Source organism: Muntiacus reevesi, chromosome 2, assembly GCF_963930625.1.
Source record: "Muntiacus reevesi chromosome 2, mMunRee1.1, whole genome shotgun sequence".
NCBI lineage: Eukaryota > Metazoa > Chordata > Mammalia > Artiodactyla > Cervidae > Muntiacus > Muntiacus reevesi.
In genome coordinates this window covers 75,799,945-75,826,967 of record NC_089250.1, presented here as the reverse complement: position 1 = coordinate 75,826,967, position 27,023 = coordinate 75,799,945, and the positions used below count along the sequence as shown (strand labels likewise).

General features: G+C 56.9%; 1 protein-coding gene across 1 annotated transcript; it reads left to right on the top strand.

Moving 5' to 3' along the window:
• The first annotated feature begins 1,875 nt into the window (after positions 1 to 1,875).
• PEDS1 (plasmanylethanolamine desaturase 1) lies at positions 1,876 to 27,023 on the top strand. The gene is made up of 6 exons (XM_065922161.1): positions 1,876 to 2,113; positions 9,605 to 9,724; positions 20,930 to 21,021; positions 22,206 to 22,350; positions 23,718 to 23,930; positions 25,946 to 27,023. Exons 1-6 carry the CDS (start codon positions 1,990 to 1,992, stop codon positions 26,065 to 26,067), a joined length of 816 nt encoding a protein of 271 aa, XP_065778233.1. The 5' UTR covers positions 1,876 to 1,989; the 3' UTR covers positions 26,068 to 27,023.

Sequence of the window (27,023 nt, the reverse complement as noted above, 5' to 3'; positions counted from 1 at the left end):
GTTAAATGAATTATGATCTAGCCACACAGTAGAAAACGATGACATTATTTAAAAAATGAGGAAATAATGACCCCTAAAGCACAAAGAAAAAAGTAGATAAGACTTCATCAAGAGTAAAAACATTTTGTGCATGAAAGGACACCATCAAGAAAGTGAAAAGACAACCAGAGAGTGAGAGAAAATATGACAGTCATGTCCCCTGCTCTTTCCCTACAGCAACCTGGCTCAGGTTGGTGCTTAACAAATGTGTTCCCTGAGCAAATGAATAACCTGTCTGTCCATCACCATCTTGTGCTGGCCACTAGGGGAGCTCCCGACACCAGCAGGACCAGCCACCTCATCCTGCTTGGAGGTCTGGGACAGGCAGAGCTCGGAAGGGCGTGTCCCTGAAATCTGAGATCCAGCCCATCCCAACACTAGGCACCTTAATCTCCCGGATTGAAAATTTGAACTGTGTAAACTACAAGAAGGCAAAGCCAGCCAGTTTTGCCAGAATTCAGCAGGATGTGAATTGCAGACTGCAATCTCTCCCTGCCAAGGAAGCGCGCTTTTCTTTCCTGGGAGGTGGTATATACAAAGAAACAGAAAAGGGGCATGGGTCTGGCGGGGGTTAGTGGCCGCCAGACCTGGGAACACCCAAGAAACACTCCTGGCGTGACTGACTTTTCCTAGCACCGGGACAATCCAGGGCTTACACCTTCAGAGTACAAGGACGGAGCCTCCAAAAGAGGCTTACAGAATGGGGTCTTACCTCCCCGCCCTGTTTCCCCTGGGTACCTCTCGGGTCCTTCCACCACCTCTTGAACACTCTTAGCTCCCATCTGGTGGGTGACGCGCTGTGAAATTTATGTGAGCAATTCCCGTGTACTTTGTAGCGAGCTAGACAGGTCGAGTTCCTGCTGAGGTAATAAATTCATCCGAGACTTAATTCACTCCATAAGCATTTACTCGAGCCCTTTGAGAAGATCCCCTTGGAGAGGGGAAAGCTACCCGCTCCAGTATCGTGGCCTGGAGAATTCCATGGACTGTATAGTCCATGGGGTCGCAAAGTATCGGACAAGACTGAGACACTTCACTTCGGCTGATCGGGACGTGGGAGAGCGGCTGTGAACACAGCCAGTCTTAGCCCTGCGGGAGCTTGCTTTCTGGGGCGGGGGGAGCCTGGCACCGTCCGTTCCGACGAGCACTGGGAAGGAGTGGTGATGTCACAGTGACCGGAGACGGGGTACCCGGGGGGGCGCTGCGGCGACAGGGGCCTCTGAGGAGGCCACCCAGCTCCTGACCGTGAGTAAAAAACACCCTGCGGTCGAGCTCTTGGCCCGGCGCCCAACAGATAGTCAGCGCTCGCCAAATCTGACAGAGACTCACCACTTTCCTGTCTCCTCCCTCCGGGGGACACTGCCCCCACCCCCCGGTCAGGCCGGTCCCCGGGGGCACCGCGCGAGGTGGGCCCACGGTGCGGGGGACGCTCGGGGTCCTCGGAGACGCTGAAACCGGCCCCGGTCAGGGACCCTCAAACGGGGCCTCCCCTCCCCGGCCAGGGGCCCTCCCCGCGCGTCCCCTGCCCGTCACAGACGCCAGCCTGCGCCTGCCCAAGAGACGCCCGCTCAGTCCTCGGCCCTCGGCACCGGGGGGTAAACTCAGCCCGACCGGGGCCGTCAGCGCGATGCGACCCGCAGGGCGACGGCGACGCGCACAGGAGCGCGTGGGGCCGAGACGCACCGCCCCCCGGCTCTTCCGCACGCTGCGGGCCCGCCCCCCGCGCGCCGCGATTGGCTGCGGCTCGGCGGCCGCTGATTGGCTGGCGCTGCCTCCGGCGCGCGCCCCCATTGGCTGTGACGCGCGGCCGGGCGAGGCCCCCCGCCGGCGCCGCGGCCGCACCCCGGGCCGGGCAGTCATTGGGCGGCGTGATCTCGCCGCGATTCCGCGGCCCTGCCGCTGCCGCCGCCGCCGCCAGCGGAGCGCACCGGGCTGGCCGGGCGGGGGGCCATGGCGGGCGCCGAAGACGGGCCGGGCCAGCAGCCGGAACTCGAAGACGATGAGGCGGCGTCCTGCCGGCGCTGGGGCGCGCAGCACGCCGGGGCCCGCGAGCTGGCCGCGCTCTACTCCCCAGGTAGGACCTCCGGGCCCCCCTCCCGGCCCGCAGTCACCAGCCGGCCTGAGCTGCGGGGCCGCGATCCCGGGTCCCCTGGATCGGAACCCCAGCCTCAGGCCCCGATGCAGAGCTCCAGCCGCTGCTCCTAACTTGCAAGTAGCGCCCCAAAGTCTGGGGACCCCACCCCAGCGCCGCTTCCAAGCGCAAACCAGAACCCCAGCCACGGGGCTTTGTGGGTGCAAAGACAGCCCCCCGGATCAAGGAGCTGCCATATCAACTCCTCGGGCTACGGACAGCTCCCATCACGCTGTCGGATCCCAATCCTAGCCCGGGGTCCCCGCGGCTGTAAAGAGCCCCTAGTCTTGGGGATCCACCACGCCAAGACCACAAGCCGAAGGCACCCCCCTCAGCGACATGCACTGCCACCCCCCCCTCCCGCCCCCGTAAGCGTCACACCCAATCCCAGGTTCCCCAGATACAGATTTCACACCCTAGGACCCTGTCTGCCCCCCTCCCGGGTCCCTGGGCTGTAGTGACTTCACCCCACAAATCTGAGCATAGCAGGTCTGCTCTGGGAACCTCAACTCAGGGGGCCCCAGGCACCGAGTGCCCCAGACGCCCTTCCTCCAAAGCCCCATCCTAGATTTATAGCTTCAGTTTACAGACCCTCATCCCTCCGCCCGCACCCCCCGAATTAACTGTCACACTGTATTTTGAAATTCTGGGTGGTAAGGGCCCTCCCTGCACACCTTCCAGTTTAAGCTTTCTCTCAGACTTTAAGCCCCAGACCCAGCCATTTCCTCTCCCCCATGTAGATGTTTATATGAACCTCCTCCATAGGGACTTGGGGGTGTCCACAGGCCAGACCACAAACTTAGAGACCCTGCTCTGCTTCTGCCCCCAGGACAAGGTCCCAGTGTCTTCCTGCTGGGCCTACCGTTTCTGCTCCAGCAAGCACCGACCTCCACCCCCTTCTCTGACTTCCACTTGAGCCTCACGAGTCTCATTGCCAGGCCCCAGCAGAGCCAAGTGTCCCCAGGGGTTAAGGAACTGCCTTTGAGAACTCCAGAGTCAGGTGACTGGGAGGTCCCCGTGCTTGGGTATTCAGCTCTCATCCAGCTTTATTTATTTGTTAAACATTCTGACATCTTTCCTTTTGCCTGCGGCAGGGGGACGGGGACACCATGCATAGACAGCCCTTGCCTGGGGTGAGAACGAGTCCTTCCGCCTTTGGCTTTCTGCCCTGACTGGCCAGGGTTTGCATACTGTCTCTGCCATAGCTGTGTGTGTAACCTTGGGCCCTTTGCTTTCTCGTTGAGTCCTAGGTCACCAGAGGCCTTTCTGGATTTGCAGTTTCATGTTCTGAGTCTGGTTTGTGTTTTTTTTTTCATACCTAACTTGGGCAGCTGGCCCATGATGCCATAGTGTCTTCAACCTGTTCCCGCAGCACCCAGCTTGTGAACCTAAAACCTCCTGTGCTCCCTGGGGCAGCCTGGACTTAGCATCCTGACTCCGCTTCTTAACTGTGTGACCTGGGCCAAGGGGCTGGCCCTCTCTGAGCCTCAGTTTCGTCACCTCTAAGATGGGTACACGATAAAGCTTATCTGTTCCTTAGTGTCACTGGGGAGGGGAAATGAGATCATCCATCTTGTGCTGTGCCTGGCATACAACGGGCAATCTCTATTATTAATGCAATAGCCCGACCTTTCCTGTGAGTCTTGGGGTACGCTGCCTCATCCCTGTGGTCCTCAGGCTCACCACCTGGAAATCCAGGGTAAGATTCAGAGGCCTCCTCCTTTGGGGTCCAGCTGCACCCACTCAAGTAAACCCTGCAGACATGGAAATCATAAGGGTGTTCTGAGCCACCCCTGTGGACCCCCCCTTCTCATTCCACCATGACTGCATCTTTGTCCACTTCTGGTTTCCCCAAGTGCCCCTCACCGTCTGAAGCACAGCCCCTCAGGGATTTAAGGGTGCAGACAGTCTCCTGGTGTCCCAAACCTGCAATCAGAGGCCTTGTCTCCTCCCGACTTGGAGTTTGGGTGGGGCAAGGGGAGTGCCTCGAGGGGGGGGGGGAGTGAAGCAGAAATAGACTGGCTTCCCTAAGTTCCATAGGCCTTGTCTACCTGCCTCTGTCCCTTGACCTTGGGGAAGCACCTCCACCTCTCTGGGCCTGGCCTATAAAGTAAGGGACCAGGCTGAATACAACATATTGAGCACTGGGACCCTTGTCCCAGTCCTTGTTCTAGGCCGTGGGGGAACAGTGGTGAACAAAACAGGGAAAACAGAGTTGGGCTTCCGTAAACCCAGTAAATAAGAGAAATAGCTTACTTGCCCAGTGCTGGCAAGTGCTGCGGAACAAATAGCCGAAAAGGGAGAAGTTGGGGACAGTCACATTTTAGGGGGGGGCAGTTAAGGCCTCCCTGAGCAGGTGACATTTGAACCAAGACCAGAAGGGAGGGACGCCAGAAGATATTTGAGGAAGGATTGGTCCAGACCAGGGACACAGACATAACAAGTGCAGAGGCCCTGAGGTTAGGAGCAAGCCTGAAGTGTTCGCGGGAGACCGAGGCGGCCCGTGGGTTGGAGCAGAAGGAGCCAGGGCAGAGTCACGAAGGGTTCTGGGTTCCGGGACTGAATTCCTGAGATTCACGGGGCCAGAGGTAGGTTGGTACCGTGACAGCTGGCAGCAATAATCAGGCAGTTAGCATAGTTGACATTTATTGGTCCCTGACTGTGTGCTGGGCGTTTCCTCCCTACGCTCATTTCAGCCTCCCTACAGTTGTCTCAGGGGCATCCTGGTATTAACTCCATTTTACAGGGGAGGAAACCGAGACCCCTGTAGCCTCCTCATAGCCCACCCCCCCACACGTGTTCTTCCCAGCACTTGACCTGCCTGGGACTCGGCTTGCTTCTGCCCACCAGAGGGGAAGGTCAGCCTTGCCAGGGACACCACCTGTTTGGCTGGCCTGGAGTGGCTGCACCCTGTCCGTCTTTAAGACCTTCCCTGAGGCTTAGCAAAGAGTGACGGTCACGGTCACAGAGTTAGCAGGGCCAGAACCTGAACAGTGTTCGCGGGCGCTCTGGGTTCCGTGTTCCGAATCTTCCGCTGTGGCCGTGAGCCCACCCAGGTGGGGGTGCGGGAGGGGGCCCGTGTTCCAGGGCGGCAGGGCGGCATGCCCGCAGGGCTGGCGCCAGACACGGTGGGCCTAGTGTCGGCTGGGAGCCGTGAGGGGTCTGATCGGGGCCGCCTGGGGTGAAGAGCCTCTGCCTGATCCCCTGGACCCTGAGAGTCTGCCCCGAGGACGTGCCTGGGGCCTGGGAGCCGTAGAGGGTCCAAGTGTGGGTTCTGCAGGCCCTCTGCCAGGTGAGCCTTTGTGAAGGGTGGGCGGGCTGGGCAGGGCTCCCCCAGCCTCACGGGCACGCCCGGAGGCGAGGCGGGTGTCCCGCTTCCTGGCAGGTACCAGCTGACCTCTGGATGTGTGGATATGCCAGCTCCAGGGGTGGATCTTGGCGGGTCCCCGGAGCCCCCCCCGGCCTGTGGGACACAGGCACTCAGCGTGGGTGGGGGGTGTGGGTGGGGGTCCTGGCCTGCCGTGCTGGAGCTGAGCTGGGCTCTGTCCCCAGAGGGCCTCCCGAGGCCCCTCCCGGCCAGGCTGGTCCGTCACACTCCTGGCCCGGCTTGTCTCCCTCGTTGCCGTGTCTGTCTCTCCCTCTCTCTGGCCACACTCGTTCTCTCCATCTCCGTGTGTGTAGAGACCCCCGTCTCTTCCCCCCTCTTCTCCCTGCCTCTCACCTCTGTGTCTGTGATGTTGTTCTCCCCCGTCTGTCTGTCTGTCTTCCTCTGCACCTCTCTGGGCCCTGCCTCCCCGCTACCTCCTGTCCCCCCACCTCCCTGAGGCCGAGGGTCTCCTAGTGGCCCCGGACCCACCTTAAGGGCAGATTCCAGGGCTTGTCTGACTGAAACCAGAAGAGCCGGGCCCGGTGCCAGGCCTCCGGCTGTGACCTGTCCCCAGGAAGGCAGAGGTGCCCCCTGCCCCGCCCCTGCCAGCCGGGCAAAGCCACCACACGCCAGCTCGGCCCCTCCCCAGGCCGCAGGCATCACCTGTGTCCCTTGGCCCCGACCGTGGTCAAGCCAGGGGCTGGCTTAGGGAAACAAAGCCTGGCACTGTGCCAGGGGCGGCCCGAGCCCTCTCTCCGGAGGAAAGGCCTTCCCTCCGCGGCCTCAGCCTGCCCATCTGTGACGTGGCACCATTTAGACCCCTTGACCGTGCGGTCCCGGCCCGGCTAACTGTCCATGTTGAGTTTGGTGACTCTCGAGGGACTTCGGCCACCTCACCTCTCCAGGCCTAGCTTCCCCCTCTGAAGGTCGGGGCAGAGTCCCCAGCGTTTGGGGTACGGCAGGCCGCGCTGGCTGGGATCCTCCCTGCAGTGTACGTATGTAAGAGGTGCTCTGTGAATGCCGCTTGTTATGATAGATGGGTTTTTTCTGGGTCATAGTTGAGGCACTGTTCTGCAGAAGACTCCAGATCCCAGAGCCCAGAGAGACAGTTTAGATGGGAAAATACTCAGATTTCAGGACGTTGTCCATGGCAAGGGGAGAGAGTTTGGCTACCTCTGGAATCAGGACAGCCCCAAACATCCAGGCTAAGGTGTCCCACTTACAGGCACAGGATCCAAACCCAGCTCTTGGTTTTTACCTGCTGAGCCTCAGTTTCCTCATCCACGAAGTGGGATCACACAGTTCCTCCCTTGAGGCACTGAGACTTGAATGAAAGACTGTGCCTCAGGTTTGAAAACCCAGATGACTGCAGGGGCCTGGCCAGCACTGCCACCAGGGGAAGCCCCCAGGATGAGACCACAGGGAGAGGAGAGGGCTGGGGTGAGCCGGGAGCTCTGCCCCCATCTGAGGGGGGCTCAGACCTGGGGTGGCCAGAGCCTGTGTTCTTAAAGGAAGCAGGAAAATAGGAATTTAAGGGTTGTTTTTTTTTTTAAGTGTAGCTCCTTTAAAAAAAAAAAAAACTAAGAGCAAAATATGGCAGCGGGAGGGACTTCCCTGGTATTACAGTGGGTAAGAATCGCCTGCCAGTGCAGGGGATGTGGGTTCGATCCCTGCTCCGGGAAGATCCCACGCACTAAGGGCAGCTAAGCCCGCACCCCAAAACCGGAGAAAGCTTGTGTGTCGCCAAGAAGACCCAGTGCACGTTTGTTCTGTCGCTGAGTTGTGTCCGACTCTTTGCGACCCCACGGACTGCAGCACCCCAGGCTTCCCTGTCCTTCACCACCTCCCAAGAGCTTGCTCAGACTTAGGTCCATTGAGTCAGTGATGCGAAGCCATCCAACCATCTCATGCTTAGAAAAGACCCTGATGCTGGGAAGACTGAAGTGCGGCCCTAGATAGGTAAATGAGATAAGACAGAGAGAGTGGGTCTGCAGAGTCTCTGGCGTGGCCTGCACCCTGCACCCAGCTGGCGATTGGCCTGGTTATTGCTCCTGTCACTTAATCTCATTGCTGGCGCTGCAGGCTGGGGGCGGCAGGTCATGCTGAGGAGTCTCCCATCCCTGACCACTGGCCTCCCGGCCTCCTGCTCCTCAGCCCCCCATCCTGGCCTCAGACCAGAGCCACGAGAGGGAGAGCCCTTCAGGGTCGCGTCACGGTGACCCCAGGTGGGGCCACTGGGGTGGCGGGGCCCCGTGGTGCCAAGGAAGCAGCCCCTGACTGCGGAGCGGGCGGCGAGGGGCTTCTGCAGCTGCCGCCGCGTGAGGCCTGAGGATCCTGGCCCTGTCTGGGCCCCGGGGTCCCCGTCTGTACAAGGGGTGCGACCCTGGGCGTGTCCTCTGCCCGCTCTGAGCCCTGGTCTTCTCACAGGGCGGAAGTCTGGCTCTGGCTCGGGGCGCAGTCCACTCTCTGCAGCCTGGACAAGGCCCGTTCTCTCCCTGAGCCCGTTCCCTGTCCGGCAGCGCTTCAGTGAAGGGTGCCCAGAAGCAAAGCCTGGCAGTTTTCCTCTAGGATCGTAGTTAGGAATTTGTTATTCCACTTATTAAGCACCAACGCATGCCGGGGCCCTGCTGTGCAAGGCAGGCACGGTCCTAGGCCTCCTGAGTTGACATTGAGGGAGGGGAGGGGGGACGTTATGCAGGCAGTTTCTCATGATGGGCCCCGTGGTCAGGGATCCCAGGCGTTAGAGGAGGAATCGTGGATGGCTTCCTGGAGGTGGAGGTTCCACGGAGGGATCTGCAAGAGGTTTGTCCTGAGACCAGCTGCCTGAGAAAACTGTTCTGGGGGCCATGTCGCATGCTGCGTCACCCACACGGTGTTTTTATTTCCTTTGGCGTTTTAAAATTTTAATTTATAATTATGAGATTTCTGCTGAAATATCACATTCATAAATTTTAAATTCAAAAGGAGGCGAAAAGACAGTCTTAGCTCTACAGTTGTTTGTTTTTTTCTCTTTTTTTATGTAAATGGATGTTTGGCACTTTGCTGTTTGCACTTACCAGTTTGTCCTGAATATCCAGTCCCTCCGTCAGCCACATCGGAACAGTCACCCAGGCTTTTTGCCTGGCAACAGAGACACTGTAAACCAAATTAACTTGTCTGATTCCCCAGACAGTGGACACTGAGGTTATTCTCAATGTTTTGATACATTCAACAAAGCTGCAGTTGAGTGAAATCAGCCTGTCCCAGCCCACAGGATATTAAAAATATGTGCCAGAATTATAGAGGTGGTTTCACACCTGCATCCTGATTTCTGGCTCCTCTGGAGAGTTAGAGGGTCTGACCTCCCTGGGCCCACACTGCCTGTCCTGGCAACAGTCAGCCAGTTAGTGCCTAGTGCTTTAGGAAGGGTACATGTGCCACGGTGTCCCACTCCCCCCACCCAGCCCAGCTCACTGCTTTAAACCACCTGTCCAACCCCTGGAGATGTTAAGAGCTTGAGACCCCCTCATCAGCCCTGTGGCTGGAGCCATGGAAGTGATAACCATGGTCAGTTTCTCCTGAATTCCTGACTCATTGCCTGGAGCCTCACTTGATGGACTTGGGGCAGGGTCTGAATGTGCATAATTAAAAGCTGTTTGTAGCGCTTCCAAATAATTGCCTACCGGAAGGGGGCAGGTGATGGAATAATGGGAATTTAAAAAAAAGAAGCTCATTAAAATTCCTTCAGGGGTCTCTAGAGAGAGCCTGAAGGGGCCCACGAGACCAGCATTGCGGTTCTGTCTGCCAAAGACCCAGCACGTGTGAGGCCAGCCTCGTGGGCGGCAGGCCTACGCCCAGAAGGGCTTGGTTTAACACAGCCGGCCCGGAGTATGTGACGTTGGACAGACCTGTCCCATTCTCTGGGCCTCAGTGACACTCTGTGAAATGGGCGGGCTGTCCCTGCATTCAGCCTGCCGTCTGCACTGCAGACGGAACACAGAGAGCACCGCCCCCCGCCGGGACCGGCCGCCTGGCTCTGATCCTTGATCGCACCGCCCTGCGCTCACTCTCGCCCCTTCTGCCCGCAGGCAAGCGCTTCCAGGAGTGGTGCTGCGTGGTCCTATGCTTCAGCCTCATCGCCCACAACGTGGTCCACCTCCTGCTGTTGGCCCGCTGGGAGCAAACGCCCCTCGTGATGCTGGGCGTGGGTGAGTCCCCGCAGCCCCGCTGCCTGCCTCGGTTTCCCCAGGGGCCAGAGACCTACCTAGTGTCTGCGCCACACTGATGGCGACTCACACCCGTGTGTGTACATGTGTGCACAGGAATGCGGTTCAGGCTGTGGGGACCCTGTCTCCCATCGCACACAGGTGGCAGCTGTGTCCTTGCTTGACCCAGAGACCTGGGCGTCATCCTCAGTTCCTCCCCTCTGTCACTCCACATCCACACCATCAGCGAGTCTCCTGGCTCTGCTTTCGAGTGTATCCAGCATCCACCATCCCCTCCCTGGTCCAGCACGGTCCTCCGGCCTGGACTGTGGCAGAAGCCTCCTCCGTGGCCTCCCCACCTCCACCTCAGCCCTTCACTGTCCGCTGTCCACAGGCAGCCGGGAGGATCCCGTCGGATCCCCCATGAGCTCACACCGCTGACCTGTTGTCCCCGGTCTACTTAGAACAAAACACCAGCTCCTCAGCACCGCCTGGCCCCCATCCCTCCTCCCGTCACTTCCCTCCTCCCGTCGGCTCACCCCGCTTCCGCCACACCAGCCTCCTCGCTGGCCTCCCCGGGCACCGTCAGACGTGCCGCTGGCTCGGGGCCTTTGCACAGGCCCTTCCTGAGCCTGAACTCTGCCCACGGAGCCCTGCGTGGCTCACTGCCTCGTCCCCCGCAGGGAGCACCTCCCTCAGCAGCAGCAGCCCTGCCGTGCACCCTGCGCCCCACGCTGTCCTATGTTCTGTTTCTTTGTCCCCTGCCTCCCCCGCTCACACATCCTCTCCCCGAGAGTCAGGACTTGTGCGTCTTTGCTGCTGTGTCCGCAGACGCGATGCCTCACACAGTAGGTGCTCTGTAAATACTCACCGAATCAGTGAGTGAATGAATGGACGCGCTGCACGCGTTGGTGCCTGCCGAGCGGTTTCCATCAGCCAGTCCGCATGCGTCCACGGCCTGGGCGATGGGCACTGCCATCGTTGGCATCGTTATCCAGAGCAGGAGACCGAGCCTTAGAGCGGGGACCGGCTGGAGTCACCCCTCAAAACGGAGAGCACGACAGAGTTTCTGACTCGGGCCCTGGGGTGACTTCATTCCTTCCTGCCCGCACTCTGCCCTCTGCTCTCCCCTCTGTCTTGAGTGCTTGTCTGTCCCCCCGCCCAGGCTCGGCGGCCGCTGTGCCCTTGGTCCAGCCGGCCGGCCCCAAGTGTTCAGCTTCCACGGTCTCATTAAAAGCCTCTGGCCACCCAGGCCAGTAGCACTTGGGCCTGCTAATTGAGCCGTCGGGGTCTGTGGTAGGAGTGGGCATGTGCTAGGGGGGGCCGGACCAGCTGGAGGGAAGGAGGGTAACCCATTAGTGCTAAGGAGCCAGGCCTTGCCCACAGGAGCCAGGAGTGCCCCCTCTGTCCAGGGGCGAGAAGGACCTGCACCCCGGCCTCTCTGCCTTGGAGCAGCATGTTCAAGGGAGTGGTGTTGACAGTGAGAGCCCCGACACCCCATCTGGGGGTGATCACAAGCAGACCACTACATCCTGGGCTCACATCAGCCCTGGCACTCCCAGGCTCTGTGGCCTTGGGCAAGTGTCATCACACCTCTGAGCCTCTATGCCACATCTGGAAAGAGGCTGCTCGCAGTTCCTGCTGGCTGGGGCCACTGTGAGGGCCAGATGCATCCCTGCTGAGAGGGCAGCGACTGGGTCGAGGTAGGGAGGGGGAACCGCCCAACATTTCCCTCCCCGGGGCCCCGACCTTGCCTCTCAATGATCAGTTTAACTGTGAATATTTCCTGAGACTGCTGCATGCCAAGAGCTTCCCCAGTGGCACTAGTGGTAAAGAACCTGCCTGCCAATACAGGAGACCTCAGGGGCGCGGGTACGATTCCTGGGTCCGGAAGATCCCCTGCAGGAGGAAATGGCAACCCACTCCTGTGTTCTTGCCTGGGAAATTTCATAGACAGAGGAGCCTGGCGGGCTGCCGTCCATGAGGTTGCTAGAGTCGGACACGGCTGAATGACTACACGACAACAAACACCACCACGTGCCAAGCCCCACCCTGGGCTCTGACTTGTAGGTGGCAACAGGCGAGAGAGCTTCGATCACGTGCTCTGGGACCCGGGTGGTTTGCCTGTCGGGCAGCAGCGGGGTCTGGGATGGTGTATCCAGACCCGCCCAGTTCCTACACCACAGACTCCCTGAGTAGGGACTGTATGGCCTGCAGTAGGAGGGAGAACGTGTTCTCAGCGGCTGGCCCAATCTGGGCAAAGGACCCATGGCACTAGAGCCCCCGTGTGGGTTGAGTGAGCCAAGAGGTTGGGCACCCCGTGTAGGTCACCACCTCCCCCCACCCCACCCCCACTGGGGCCAGATCTTCCAACCTTGGGGTCAGGAGATTTCTGCTTATCAGCTAAGCTCTTCCACCAAACACCTTTGCCTCTGGACTGATAACAGCCGACAATTCCCTGATAGCAGTATTTGCACAGTTCCTGATCAATTTAAGTAGCCACCCTGATTTCTGTGTTGACACGCCGGAAGGAAGGGCACTGTGCCAGCCTACAGAAGCCACCTCTAGCCTGCTGCTATCTCCCAGGGGTTCTCGTGCCCCTGGCAGGCCCCAGAAAGCCAAGGAGCCAGAAGGCTTGAAAAGGTGCCCAGTTAATAAATACAGATGATGCCATCCTGGGTGGCAAAGTCAAGATTGGTGGAAACTGGCAGGGAAGATGATAGGTAAGAGGTCAGGGATGGTCTCTCTGGAAAAGTGACATTTGCACAGAGACCTGCAGGCGGTGAGGGAGCTAGGCAAGGGGTTCTCTCCGGGGTTCTCTCCAGGCAGAGTGAGCCCCACACACTTGGAGAAGAGAAAGGAGGCCAGTGTGGCTGGAGAAAATGACCAAAGGAAAAGTAGTTGGGGGCAGCTCAGAGACCCGTGGGGACCAGCCGTGCGGGGCTTTAAAGGCCATGGTCTGAACTTGGAGTTTTATTCTACAAGCCGTGAGAAGCCACTGGTGATTGTCCCCTTGAAGCCAGTTCAGTTCAGTTCAGTTCAGTTGCTCAGTCGTGTCCGACTCTTTGCAACCCCATGAGCTGCAGCATGCCAGGCCTCCCTGTCCATCACCAACTCCCAGAGTTTACCCAAACTCATGCCCATTGAGTTGGTGATGCCATCCAACCATCTCATCCTCTGTCGTCCCCTTCTACCGCCCTCAATCTTTCCCAGCATCAGGGTCTTTTCCAAGGAGTCAGTTCTTCACGTCAGGTGGCCAAAGTATTGGAGTTTCAGCTTCAACATCAGACCTTCCAATGAACACCCAGGACTGATCTTCTTTAGGATGGACTGGTTGGATCTCCTTGCAATCCAGGGGACTCTCAAGAGTCTTCTCCAACACCATAGTTCAAAGGCATCAATTCTTCAGCACTCAGCTTTCTTTACAGTCCTATTCTCACATCCATACATGACTACTGGAAAAACCATAATCGACTAGATAGACCTTTGTTGGCAAAGTAATGTCTTTGCTTTTTAATATGTTGTCTAGGTTGGTCATAACTTTTCTTCCAAGGAGCAAGCATCTTTTAATTTCATCACTGCAGTCACCATCTGCAGTGATTTTGGAGCCCCCCAAAAATAAAGCCTGCCACTGTTTCCACTGTTTCCCCCATCTATTTGCCATGAAGTGATGAAACCGGATGCCATGATCTTAGTTTTCTGAATGTTGAGCTTTAAGCCAACTTTTTCACTCTCTTTCACTTTCATTGAGAGGCTCTTTAGTAGTTCTTCACTTTCTGCCATAAGGGTGGTGTCATCTGCATGTCTGAGGTTATTGATTTTTCTCCCAGCAGTCTTGATTCCAACTTGATTCCAATCTTGATTCCAGAAACGCTCCAGCCCAGCGTTCCTCATAATGTACTCTGCATATAAGTTAAATAAGCAGGGTGACAATATACAGCCTTGATGTACTCCTTTTCCTATCTGGAACCAGTCTGTTGTTCCATGTCCAGTTCCAACTGTTGCTTCCTGACCCGCATACAGGTTTCTCAGGAGAAAGGTCAGGTGGGTATCCCCATCTCTTTCAGAATTTTCCACAGTTTATTGTGATCCACACAGTCAAAGGCTTTGGGTAGTCAATAAAGCAGAAATAGATGTTTTTCTGGAACTCTCTTGTTTTTTCGATGATCCAGCGGATGTTGTCAATGGTTCCTCTGCCTTTTCTAAAACCAGCTTGATTGCATAAAAAGCTTGCATCTCAATCCTTGAAAGTCTAGTATTAAATTGAAAAAACTTTTCCTAACTAAAAAAATAAATAAAACCAGCTTGAACATCTGGAAGTTCACGCTTCACATATTGCTGAAGTCTGGCTTGGAGAATGTCGAGCATCACTTTACTAGCGTGTGAGATGGGTGCAATTGTGCGGTAGTTTGAGCACTCTTTGGCATTGCCTTTCTTTGGGATTGGAATGAAAACTGACCTTTTGTCCTTGGAGCCGACATCATCTGATGCAGCAGGGAGGGCTAGAGGGGAGGCGAAGGTGGTGGCCCAGCCCGCAGAAGGGCAGCGGAGGTGGTGAGAAGTCGTCAGAGCCGGATGCGCTGTGAAGGGTGAGCTGCCAGAAGGCGCTGACAGGTTGGCTGTGGCGGTGAGAGGGAGAGGGGTTGGCAGCCTGAGGGGAGAGGCCGCCAACAGCCGGGAAGGAGGTGCAGGAGCCGCGAGAGAGGAGCTGCCAGCCGGCCGCTGGAAGGCCTCCAGCAGGAAGCCGGGACCGGAAATCCGGGAGTCCCGGGAGCGGAGACTGTTCGAAGCCCAGGTGCTGGCCGAGGGCCCCTGGGGGGGCTGCTGTGTGCGAGCAGAGCAGAGGCCTGGGACCCCCGGGGCTTCCAGGGCGGGAAGAGGAGGAAGAGCCAGCCAAGAGGGGAGGTGGGGCGCCAGCGGGGTCGCGCAGACCTGGACGAGAAGGTGTTTCAGAAGACTTGGGGGTCAGCGAGGAGCAGCCACCACGCAGAGCAGCCAGACGGGGCCACGAGGCGACCGTCGGCTTTGCCCGCCTGGGGGTCTTCAGCACAGGGAGGCGTTGGCCGCCGCGGACGGGTGACCCGGGAATGGCCGAGGGAGCCCTGAGCGGTTTGCTGCGCTTGGGGAACGTGGAGGAAGATGTGGGGGTGGTGAGCTGGTGCTCGAAGGAGGGAGTAGAAATTCCTGGCGGACCAAGGCGGGCGGGGGTTCCAGGCTGAAGGCGCGGTGAGTGCAGAGGTCAGCAGTGAGTCAGTAGTCACAGGGCCTCGGGTCGGGTCGTGGCCGGCCTCACGGTCAGGAGTCTGCCCTGGAGGAGGAGCCTCCTGGAGGAGTCTCTGCTGGATTTGAGCCAAAAGGTGGTAAAGACAGGATTTGGCCCCAGGACCGGAGGGACCAGGGCTTCCCTGATGGCTCAGCAGGGAAAGAATTCACCTGCAGTGCAGGTTCAATCCCTGGAGGAGGAACTGGCAACGCAGTCCAGTATTCTTGCCTGGAAAATCCCGTGGACAGAGGAGCCTGGTGGGCTACAGTCCGAGGGGTCACCGAGGGTCGGACACAGCTGAGCGACTAAACACACACACACAACACACGGTAGGGACCAGCCCTCAGCGGGGTCTGTTTCTGTCTCAGCCCCATCTCCACACCAGGCCTCAGGGTGGGCGGGGCGGGGAAGTCCCAGCGCGTGGCCTGTGGGGAAATGGAGGCCCCGGGGCTGTCTCAGGGTCTCAGGGTGAGTCAGGGTAGCTGGGGTGAGTCATCATGGTCTCCTAGCCTGGCCCCATATCCTGCAGGCAGGGTGGTGACCAGGCTCAGGCCTCCCCCAGGGTGAGCCAGCCACCAGGCGCTGGCACCAGCCCTGGGACAAAGAAGCTTCTGTGTGCCCGCCTCTGCCAGCCCTGCCCCCGTTAAAGAGGACTTGGGCAGCAGGCCTGGAGGCCTGGACTCGCTGCTCTGGAAACGGCCATGGCCTATAGATCACAGAGCCATTTCCTCATGGTGGCGGGGACAGGACTCTCTCTCCAAAAATAATTCCTGGCATCTCCGTAAAGCCCATGTCCCTCCTCCCTGCTGGGCAGCCAGAAAAGGCCAGGGGCTGGTCACTGGACAGATGACACCGCGGAGGCTCCGAGAGGGGAGCGATATTTAGCTACTAACTGGCCGCTTGGAAGGACGCTGACTGTGTCCCAAGGACCTGCAGTGTGTGCCCAGCGCTCCTCTGTGTGACTTTTTTCTCCCCGTGCACTGTAGCCCACCAGGCTCCTCTATCCATGGCGTTTCCCAGGCGAGAATGCTGGAGTGCGTTGCTGCTTCCTTCTCCAGGGGATCTACCCGCCCCAGGGATGGAACCTGCGTCTCTTGTGTCTCCTGCACTGGCAGGCGGATTCTTGACCCCCTGGTCACCTGAGAAGCCCTTAGGACCTGCATTCCCTTTTTATTAGCTGATGGTACTTAAGTGACATAAGTACTGTTCCTGTCTCAGATCTGGACGTGAAGGCTCAGCGTCGTCAGGAACAGCCCTCTCTCTGGTCTCTGCCCACCGACCAGCAGCCCTGACCGCTCCTTACCCTCCAGGTCTCACTTCTTCCTCTGGCAAGTGGGATGTGGTGGGGCCCATCACAGTGGACATGAAGGGAGATAGTACCCTTTTTTTTTTAAATGGACTTCCTTTTTTAGAACAGCTTTAGATTTATAGGAAATGAGCAGATAGTACAGCAAGTTCACATATAAGCCCTGGCCCCAGTTCCCCCTTATTAATACACCTCATATTAGTATATGTGTGTTACAATGAATGCACCAATACGCATACATTATTATGAAGTAAAGTCCATAGTTCATTCAGAGGTCCTTAAGTGTTTTTCAGCTTTTAAAATTTTTTTAGGTAACAGCTTTGTCGACATATCGTTCACACAATATTTCGTTCACCCATACAAAGTGCACAATTCAGTAGATTTTAGTAAATTTACCACGTTACCTGATCATCACCACTGTCAACTTTAGAACTTGCATCACCCTGCAAAGAAGCCCTGTACCTCTTAGCCATTAAGTCCCAACCAATCTTTCTGTATCAGTAGATTCTCATATTTTGGGTATCTCATGTAAATGGAACTATGTGGTCTCTTGGGTTTTTTTTGTTTGTTTGGTTGGTTGGTTGTGTCTTAACTTTTTGTTTTATGTTGGAGGATAGATAGCCAGCTGACAACATTGTGATGGTTTCAGGAGCACAGCGGAGCGGCTCAGCCGTACGTACCATCCTCCTCCCCCACACTCCCCTCCCATCCCGGCTGCCACTTACTGACAGAGCCCCCTGCGCTGTGTGCAGTAGGTCCTTGTTGGTCGTCCGTTGTAAAGGCAGCGGCATATACGGATGTCCTTAATTTGTAGTTACTGCCCTTTTTCTATCCCAGGATCCCATCCATGATCCCACATCACGTTTAGTTGTCATGTCCCTTGAGGTTCCTGAGCTGTGAGTGTCTTGGATCCTCCTTGTTTTCAGTGACCTGGACAGTTTGGGGGAGTGCTGGTATCTTGTGGGATGCTCGTCTGCCGGGATTTGTCTAGTGTTTTTCTTCGTGGGCTGTGTGTCTTGGGGAGGAAGAGCCCAGAGGTCAAGTGCCATTTTCATCACCATCTATCGCAAGGATATGTACTCTCAGCATGATTTGTCACCGTGACGTTGACCTTGACCACCGGGCTCAAGTGGTGTTTGTCCAGTTTCTCACCACCTCCCTTTCGTATTGTTACTCCCCTTGGAGAGCGGTCACTGCACAGCACGTGTTTAATCTCTGGGGATTTATATACCCAATAATACACTTTTTTAACACCTTTGACAGAGGACCCAGCACACAGGAAGCACCCTAGTGTCAACTGTGGTTATAAAACATTCTTCTAATATTGTTTTTATTATCATTATCATCTGTAAGGAGTTTCTCAGGTGGTAAAGAACCCGCCTGCCAATGCAGGAGACATAAGAGACGCAGGTTCGATCCCTGAGCTGGGAAGATTTTCTGGAGGAGGGTTTGGCAACCCACTCTAGTATCCTTGCCTGGAGAATCCCATGGACAGAGGAGCCTGGCGGGCTTCAGTCCGTGGGGTCACAAAGAGTCGGACGTGACTGAAGCGACTGACCACGCACACATCATCTGTAAGGATTAAGTGCTTAGGATGATTAAGGAGATGAGATCTGTAACCGGCTTAGGACTGGCCTTGGTACAGTTTAGGGATTAAGAGAGATAAAACATTTAAGGTGCTGGCACAGGGCCTGGTAACTATAAGTGCTCAATAAATATCAAATAAAAATATATAAGGAAATGGGTGGGTAGATGGATAGGTAGGTAGATGGCTGACGTCTTTACCCAAAGAAGATGAGGGCATATGTCCTCACACAGGCTTGTGAATGGAAGCTCACCAGAGCCGAGTCATGCCAGCCCCAACCTGGAAACAGCCTCATTGTACACCAGCAAAATGGATAAGTGCACTGTGGTACATCCAGGTGGTGGAATACTATTTGGCAATGAAAAGGATAAACTCCTGAGACAGCCACATGGATTCCTCTAGAAGCATTATGCTAGTGAAGGAAGCTAGACCCAAGAAAGCACATCCCATAAGGATCCATCTGTGTGAAGTTTCAGAATTGGCAAAACCAATGTATAATTATGGGAAGCAGCCTGGTGGTTGCATGGAACCAGGGTGAGGAGGGAAGCTGGGCGCCATCAGGGAGCCTGCTGGAGGGCTGTGTTCTCCTGAGGCAGCGTTAGTTCAGGCTGACGGGATGGGGCCACCTCCGCTGACCCTTCGCTGGCAAAGTGAAGACGCTGAGGCCCAGGGCAGGCGAGGAGTTTGCCCACAGCAGTGCCGCCAACTCCGGGTCTAGCTCCCCCCAGCTCGGCCACAGGGCCGCTGTTCCCTCGTGTAGACACAAGGCAGTGTGCACACAGCATCCGTGGTATGCAGCAGGAGCTCTATTAATGCCCCTGGACCTACTGAGGCACAGTTTACGGGCATGAAAGGGTGCTGGGTTTGGAGACTGGCAGACTAACCTCTTCTCAGACCAGGTCTGCCACTCAGGAAGGTGGTTCAACCTCCCTGAGCCCCTCTGCACATCCGAGAAGTGGAGAAGATAAACGAGGCTGTCCCCTCAGATGGCGAGCAGCGCTGTGAAGGAAAGCCAGCAAGGAGACGTGACCGAGAGCACCTGCCTGGAGGACGGCTTCAGCCGGGGGCTCCGTGGTGTTTACTCTGAGCCAGAAGACGGAGGAGGAGCCAGCCCTTCAGGGGTCTCAGGGAGGGGGTGGGGTGCCAGATAGAGGAGCGGCAAGCGCAAAAGCCCTGGGTTCCCAGCCTTCGCCAGCCCCTTCCCCAGCCCAGCCCGCCGCCCCTGAGGAGCACGGCTGCCCAGGCCTGTGCACCGGCCTTCGAGCCCTGGCATGGCTTCCCCCTCCCAGCGCGGCCCCCGGGCAGCACCCCTTCCTCACCCTGTCCGTTCTTTCTTTAACGTGCTGGGTCCTCACTGTTGCGCGCGGGCTTTCTCTAGTTGCGGCAAGCAGGGGCTACTCTCTGCTTGTGGCGCCCAGGCTTCGTTACCCTGCCATGTGTGGGATCTTCCCAGACCAGGGACCGAACCCGTGTCCCCTGCACTGGCAGGCAGATTCCTCTCCACTGTGCCACCTGGGAAATCCCCCTGCCCCTTATCTCTCTGTCCCAATGACATGAGCCCACCCAATGTCCAGTGCATTTCTGGCTCTAGCGCTGGGCACACAGTAGGTCCCTGCAGAATGCCGCCTTTATGGACTAAATGACTGAACAGCAGCAAAGATAACAATAGTATTGAGGGCTCCCTCTGCACTACAGACTGTACTTAGCGCCTCCCATCAACTCATTCAGTGGATGTTTACCAACCCATATTGTGTGCCGAGAAGTGGGATGCAGCCATAAACAAAAAACGAAAATTCCTGACTTTGTGGAGCTGACATTTTTATAGGGAAAGACAGTAAACAGAAGAGAAGTCCAAGGTGATAGGTGCTTGGAGAAGAAGAGAGGCAGGAAATGCTGGGAGATGGGGGTGGTTACGGTTTTAGATCAGGTGTCCTCGGGGGACCTTTGAGGCAAAGATCTGAAGGAAGTGAGGGAGTGAGCTGTGTTACATTTTGGGAAAGAATGTTCCAGCAGGTGAAGAGCAAGTGCAGAGACCCAGAGGCTTGTAAGGGGGTATAAGGGAAGGGGAATATGCCAGTAGGGCTGAGACGCAGGTGGTGGGGAGCAGGATGGGGTGGTGCTGGGGTGTCACCTTGGGCAGCGGGCTGGCCACTCTGCATTGGTTTCCCCATGTGGACAGTGTCGTGATACATCCTACCGAGTTATATTTGGACCCCAAGGTAGCTTAAGAGCCCAGCTCTGCCAGTTGCCATGTGTGTGACCTTAGTCTAGTTAGTTCTATCCTCCAAGTGTCAGTTTCCACCTCTATAAAGTAAAAATAAAGATGGTACCAGCCTCTAATAGATGGTGAGAATTCGTGAAGATCGAGCATGTCTGGCACTGAGAAAAATTATTCAGTAAATGATAGCTGCCGTGTTCTTTTTTAACCCTCCTCATTCTCATCCATCTGGAGGAAACTGGGGCGCAGAGAGGTTAAGGAACACACCCAGTGTCACACAGCTGGAGAGTGACAGCTGGCTTGTGAGTCCAGGCGTGACAGCACTTACCCTCTGGATATACTGAACCCTTACGTGAGCAAGTGGTTTGGGGGGACTCTGAGGGGTCTTTGTTCTGAAAAGGCTGCTGGGGGCCCAGTGATCACATTGACAATTGGTAAAAGCTGGGTTGCAGGGTTGTGGCTTCCGTCTGGGCCTCAGTTCCTTCTGGGCACCAAACCCTGGAATGACCTTGCCGTCTATCACCAGTAGCATTGGAGAAGAGTGGGGTGACTGTGGGTCCGAGACACGGGGCCAGCAGGCTCCTCACGGGAAAGGCCGGGCAGGCTGAGCCCGGTATACTCTTCCAGACTCACCTGGCCGGTGAGGCCCCGCCTCTCCCTGGGGACGATCGAGTGAAGGGGCAGACTGCGACTCCGTTCACAGCGAGCAGTGTCCCAAGGAGGGAAGGGAGCACCCTACCGTGACCGAGTGAGCGCGTGACGTCCTGAGCTGGCGTGGGGAGCAGGCAGGGACGCGCTCTCGGCCCCGCTCCGGCTCACCCTCCTCTTGTCCACAGTGGCGGGGGCTCTGCTTGCTGACTTCCTGTCCGGCCTGGTGCACTGGGGAGCCGACACCTGGGGCTCCGTGGAGCTGCCGATCGTGGGGAAGGTGCGTATGTTGGCCCAGCCCTGAAGCGCAGCCTGTCTCCTCCGGGAGGAGGTGGGACTGTCTGACCTGGGCTGAGTCCCCTTTCCTCTCTGAGCCCATTTCCCTATCTGTAAGATGGGAACCGTGGTTCCAGCCTGACCCCGCCTCCCCCGCCTTCAAGACCAGAACAGGAATCCCCTGGGATTTCCTGGATGCCAAAGCGTCAGGCCTGGGACAGAGAGCTTTGATACATGTCCACCTCACTGGACCCCCTTGAACTTGGGGACCACACCGCATCTTGTTCTCCTCTGCCTGCCCTGCTGCACCTCACTGTTCCTTTTCATTGAACTTTATCTGGTGTCAGTCAGATAAAGTTTTGATTGCGATAGAAAATCTGGTACCCACTTAACCACAGAAAGGTACTGATCTGTGTACTAAAAACTTTAGAAGCCAAGTTAGGGCGTAGTCGTGTCCAGTAGGACGAACAGACTGTACTCTCTGGACCCCGTCCCTCTCCACGTCTGTGTCTGCTTTGCCCTCTGCTGGCTGCACCCTCAGGCGGGCTCTCCCCTGGGAAGGTGGCTGGGATGGCGGTCCACTGCCTCGACATCCGTCCTCCCAGCTCAGCACTCCCCGGAGACCGCCCCCTTTCCCATAGTTAGGACCAGAGTCCCACAGCTCATCCCCGTTGGCTTCGCTTGGATCACGTGGCTGTCACACAGCCAGGCACTGTGGCTAGAGGAATGGGGCGCTCTGATTGACCGGGCTGGGTCCAAGGAGGCAGCCTGATTGGAGCAGCTGGGACTGAGAGAAGAAGCGGAGGCTCTTAACCAGAAGGAGGGGTTGGATACTGGAAAAAAATAAAGGGTCCAGCCTGTCAGCATAAGGGGCCTCCTCAGCTGCCTCAGGGTAGGAGAGGAGGGTGGAGGCTGTCACCAACCCCCTATCCATAGCCCAGGTCCGGAGACTGAGGCCCACGGAGGGGAAGTACCAGCCGGAGGTCCCCAGCAGGTCATTTCCATCCATCTTCTGCTAAAGCTGCTAGACCCAGAGCCTGAAGGCTGGGGGGACCCACAGCAGTGCTGTGCTGGGGCGGCATGCCAGAGACAAGGAGGCGCTCCCGCGCGGGGTGTGTGTGCAGGAGGTCAGGGAGAGGGGCTGACCGGGCGGCTCTGTGCCCTCTCCCATCCCCCCGCCCCACCCAGGCTTTCATCCGGCCGTTCCGGGAGCATCACATCGACCCAACAGCAATCACCCGGCACGACTTCATCGAGACCAACGGGGACAACTGCCTGCTGACGCTCCTGCCTCTCTTAAACATGGCCTACAAGTTCCGCACCCGGAGCCCAGGTAAGCATGCCCGCTGGGGCAGGGGGACCTCCGGGGAGCCCTCGGGCACAAGCGGATGCGCGCCCCTCCCACGAGCCTCCCGCAGCTCCAGTGTTCTAAAAGTTCAGTTAGTTGCCCTCGTGTAAAGTTGGGCTGTTTGACATACAGATCTGTGTTCCAGCTTCTCTTGAACAGTCCCACCTGGGTCCTAGCTCCCACTTGGCTGCGCTGGGCCGGAGCTGAGCTGTGGGGCCCCTTACACGAGATGCACTCTCCAGGTTGCCGCAGTCCCCACTGCTCCCTGCAGTCCTAACCTTCCCCCCATCTCCACCTTGTTCATTTGAGTTCACCTGCCTGGCCCGGGGGCTTCTGATCTTGCTGCCTGGGCTTAGTGGAAAGAGTATACATAGCCTGCAAACTCAATCCTGAGTTCAGAGCTCTGTCCTGCCTGTTTGGGGAAGGAAACTTGTCCAAGGCAAGTCCCATCACCTCTCTGAGCCTCATTGACCTTCTTGCAGGAGAAGGTAGGGGAAGAGCCCTTCCTCTGAGCCAGGTCTTGTTCTAACAACTTGACACTTTGCTGGTCTTCGGAGCAGCCCCCCATGGGGAGATGGGCCAAGTGTTTATGGTTCCCGCCCACATCCTCTCCCCTCTGCTCTTAGTGGTGGTGGCGGCCATGAGCTCCCTTCTGAGAGCTGCCAGCACAGGTCCCACCCCTCCCCTTGGGATAAGCCTGAAGTCAGTGACCCAAAAAGCCTGCAAAAGACCAGCCCCCTGCCTCTGAGTGGGACCGACTCTGTGGAGTCATCAGCATTTCAGAATCCACCCTCCACCCCCCAGGATCAGGCTGAGACACGACCCCCCCCATCCCGTCTTTGCTTAACTCTCCCCCTGCCCTGTCCTGCTTTCCTCACTCCCTTCGGTGTTTTTCAGAAGATTCCCCTCCCCAGTCAGATAAATCACGTGCACCTGAGTCCTTGTCTCAGCGAGGCTCTGCTTCTAGGGAATCCGGACCAAGATTTATTCCCATTTCATTGATGAGGAAGTTGAGATGCAAAGAGGTAGAGTCGCTGACCCAAGTTCACACAGTCAAGAAATGTCAGAGCAGGGACGTGCACCCAGCCCTGCCTCACTCCAAAGCCTGTTTTCTCAACCATTACTTCTGCTTATTCCCATTCTGCCCACTGAGCAGAAGGGAAGACTGAGGCCAGAGGAGAGTCTGAGCCTGCCGGAGGCCGTGTGGGACATTAGGAGGAGGCCAGGTGCCTGCTGTCCCGGGAAGTTTGCTGCCCAGGGGCAAGGGATGAGGGCCAGGCTGGCAGCAGGCCCCCGCCCTACGTGACAGCTCGTTGGGGCCTGTGGACACCCACCCTCTCCCCGCCCTGCAGAAGCCCTGGAGCAGCTGTACCCCTGGGAGTGCTTCGTCTTCTGCCTGATCATCTTCAGCACCTTCACCAACCAGATCCACAAGTGGTCGCACACGTACTTCGGGCTGCCGCGCTGGGTCACCTTCCTGCAGGACTGGCACGTCATCCTGCCCCGCAAACACCACCGCATCCATCACGTCTCCCCCCACGAGACCTACTTCTGCATCACCACAGGTGCGTTCACGGGGCAGCAGGGGACGGGCTGCCCCCCCAGCTCTGACCGCCACTCCATCCTCAGGGTCGGGGCAGAGGTCACGGGGGAGGAGGCGCAGTCCTGGAGGAACTTTCTCTCAGAACACACATTTCTTGGGCACCTACTATGTACCACGCAGTCTTCTTGGTGCCAGGGACACAGCCGTAAATAAAACAGACATACACGCACCCTCTTCATAGCGTTGTGATTCCAACCACCCATCATCTAGCAAATATTTACTGAGCACCTGCTGTGTGAACAAAACACAAAAATCCCTACCTCTATGGCATTCTGAGAGCGGACATCCCAGGCAATGAGGACTACATCTGACAGTCCTAACTGCCAAGGAAGACAATAACACAGAAGGGGGTAGCAGACGGAAATAGGGAGCTCTGCCCCTGTAAGTGAGGTGGTCAGGGAAGGCCTCCTGGAGAAGGTGGCATTTGAACTGAGGGAGAGAGTCATGAGACCTGGAGGAAGAGCTCTGCAGGCGGCAGGAGCAATAGGTGAAGGAGGCAGGAGAACACTCGCCTGGTTTGTTTCAGGAGCAGCGAGGAGGCTGGTGTGCAGTGGGGGCCAGAAGGATAGGAGAGCCGGCAAAGTCCAGGTTTCAGAGATGCCGTGGGGACAGACGAAGCAGGGTGAAGAGCAGAGAGTCGGGGGAGCGGGGTGTGGCTGTTTATAAAGGAGATCAGAAAACAGTGAGAGGGGCCCTGTGGATAAATAAGGACAGATCAGTCCAAGCAGCGGGCACAGCAAGTGCAAAGGCCCTGAGGCCAGAACACGCGCCCGGGGGCAGTCAGGAGGCCCACATGCCGTGCACAGTCAGGGAGCCAGTGCCAAGGAGGTGAGGCGAGCAGGTGTTCCGGGGCCCGCGGGTATCTTTTTAAGGTTAAGTACACCACGGCGCTGTTAAGTCAGGCCAACTTGGGTAACCTTCAGCTCCTCCATATGCAACTTTCAGAGGCTCACAAGCCTCCCTGGTTATCAGTTTTCTCATTCACAAGATGGGGCTCCAGCCGCTCCTTCACGCACCACCTCCCAGGGCTGCGGTGTGAATGGTCAGACGGCAGATGCAAAGTGCCTGTCACCTAGCGGGTACTCAGCAGGCTACGCCTATGGGTGTGGGAGCAGGGGTTCGGTTTTGCTTTGGTTTAGTTTGGTCAGGTATTTTGTAGGGTTTTTTGTTTTTGCCTTTCTGAAAGCAGAACTAAGAGCCACAGAAAATATTTTTTGGTACATCCTAAAGTCATGCTTTTTAGGAGCAGGTGGAGGGGTAAAATTTAGGCTGTTCCGGAGATCACTTAATTGTTCATCCAGGGCTGGGATCAGTCTTGGTCTGGCCAGGTACTAACTGGGAGACTGCCCTCCAAGACAGTCTTCTCATGTGGAAAATGGGACTCATAACAATACCTAGTTCAAGCTTCGGGCGGGAGACTGTAATGCAGATTAAATAAGATTATGAGACTTATTTAATGGAAATAAGACTATTCACTTAGCACCTACCATGCCAGGCATCATCCTAGGCCCTGGGATCCAACAGGATCAACGGTGAAAGAACATGGGGTTCTGGTTGGGAGCTGGAGATCAAAACCAACACTACATAAGGAAGTGACAAATTAATGAGGATGGTTACAGGTAAAGAAATAAGGATGGGTGAAGGCCTAGAGGGCTGCTAAGTGATAGTCAGGAAAGGCTTCCTGGAAGAGGTGGCAATTAGAGCCAAATGATAGGAAATACTGCCTCTGTGCCTGCCATGTAGTAAGCGCTCAATAGGAAGGTGAGTGAAGGGTTGAAGGTATGTCTGAGCAGCCCCTCAGCCCATTGGTGGGAAGCCCCCATCCCCAGGTTCCTTGGTCAGCCCTTTTCCCCTGCCCTCTGCAGACCAGTTCCTCCGCTGCCCAAGGCAGGGCCAGCTGTCTCTCTCTCTCTGTGCTCTTTCTGTTGCTCTCCATCCAACCCCTCCTCACTCCTCCCTGCCCTGTCTCTGCTGCAGGCTGGCTCAACTACCCTCTGGAGAAGATGGGCTTCTGGCGACGCCTGGAGGACATTATCCAGGCCCTGACAGGCGAGAAGCCTCGGGCAGACGACATGAAATGGGCGCAGAAGATCAAATAACTCCTCCAAGCCACCACCTCATTGCCAGCCTTCCCCAGCTCCCCCAAACTGAAGCCATCTGCCAAACTCCAGCAGCCTCCTCGCGCTGGCCACTCCAGGTGGAGAGGACACCTCCTGGGCTGGCCCCGGGCACCTCCAGCCCACCCACCCCCCCTTGTGACACGATACTTGAGCCACTGATTTTTTTCATTTCCTTCTTTTCGTTTTTCCCCCCTTGGCCCCTCCCTAGCCACCTGAGCTGCTCTGTCTGCCAAGCCTGACTGCAAAAAAAGAAAAAGAGCCCCGCCCTTTCAGCCATCCCCTGGGCTGAGGACAAGCTCACCGCCCCCCACACTCCCGCCACCGCCTGCCCCACTGGGAGCCCTTCAGCGTGGCTGATAGCGGGGCACTGAGTCATCTTACCTGTCCCTGTCTGTCTGCCCGCAGGGCTCTAGGAGCCCCCAGGCACAGCTGCGTGTCCCTGGACCGTCACCCCGCTGTGGCCCTGCAGACTGGACTCCGAAGGCCTGGGTGGACAGACAGCCCCAGTCATCACCTTCAGCCTAGCTTGTCCACCCAAGGGCGGCAAAGTGCAGCAGGGGTCTGGGGGCAGCCGGCCAGACGGAGCCAGAATTTCCTGATCGAGTCTGGGTTCCGTTGTCCCCGACCTTTCCCCCATCTGCCTGTGTGATTCCAGCCAGAGCTGACGTTTCTAATCGGAGGATGTCTTCGAAAGGCACAGCCCCTGCAAAGGGTCTTGGTCATTGGAAAGGGACACGATGTCCCCTCTGACTTGAGGGTCTGTCGGAGAAGGAAGAGTGGGGCTTTTTTGTTTCAGTTATTTTTTTTTTAACGGTGCTTGCTTGTTTAATGTAAATAATAGAAGGCCTTAATATCTTTTCTGTAACACGGAGTAATATTTTAATGTCATGTTTTGGATGTACATAATATATTTATAACAAAGCAGCAAGAGTCTA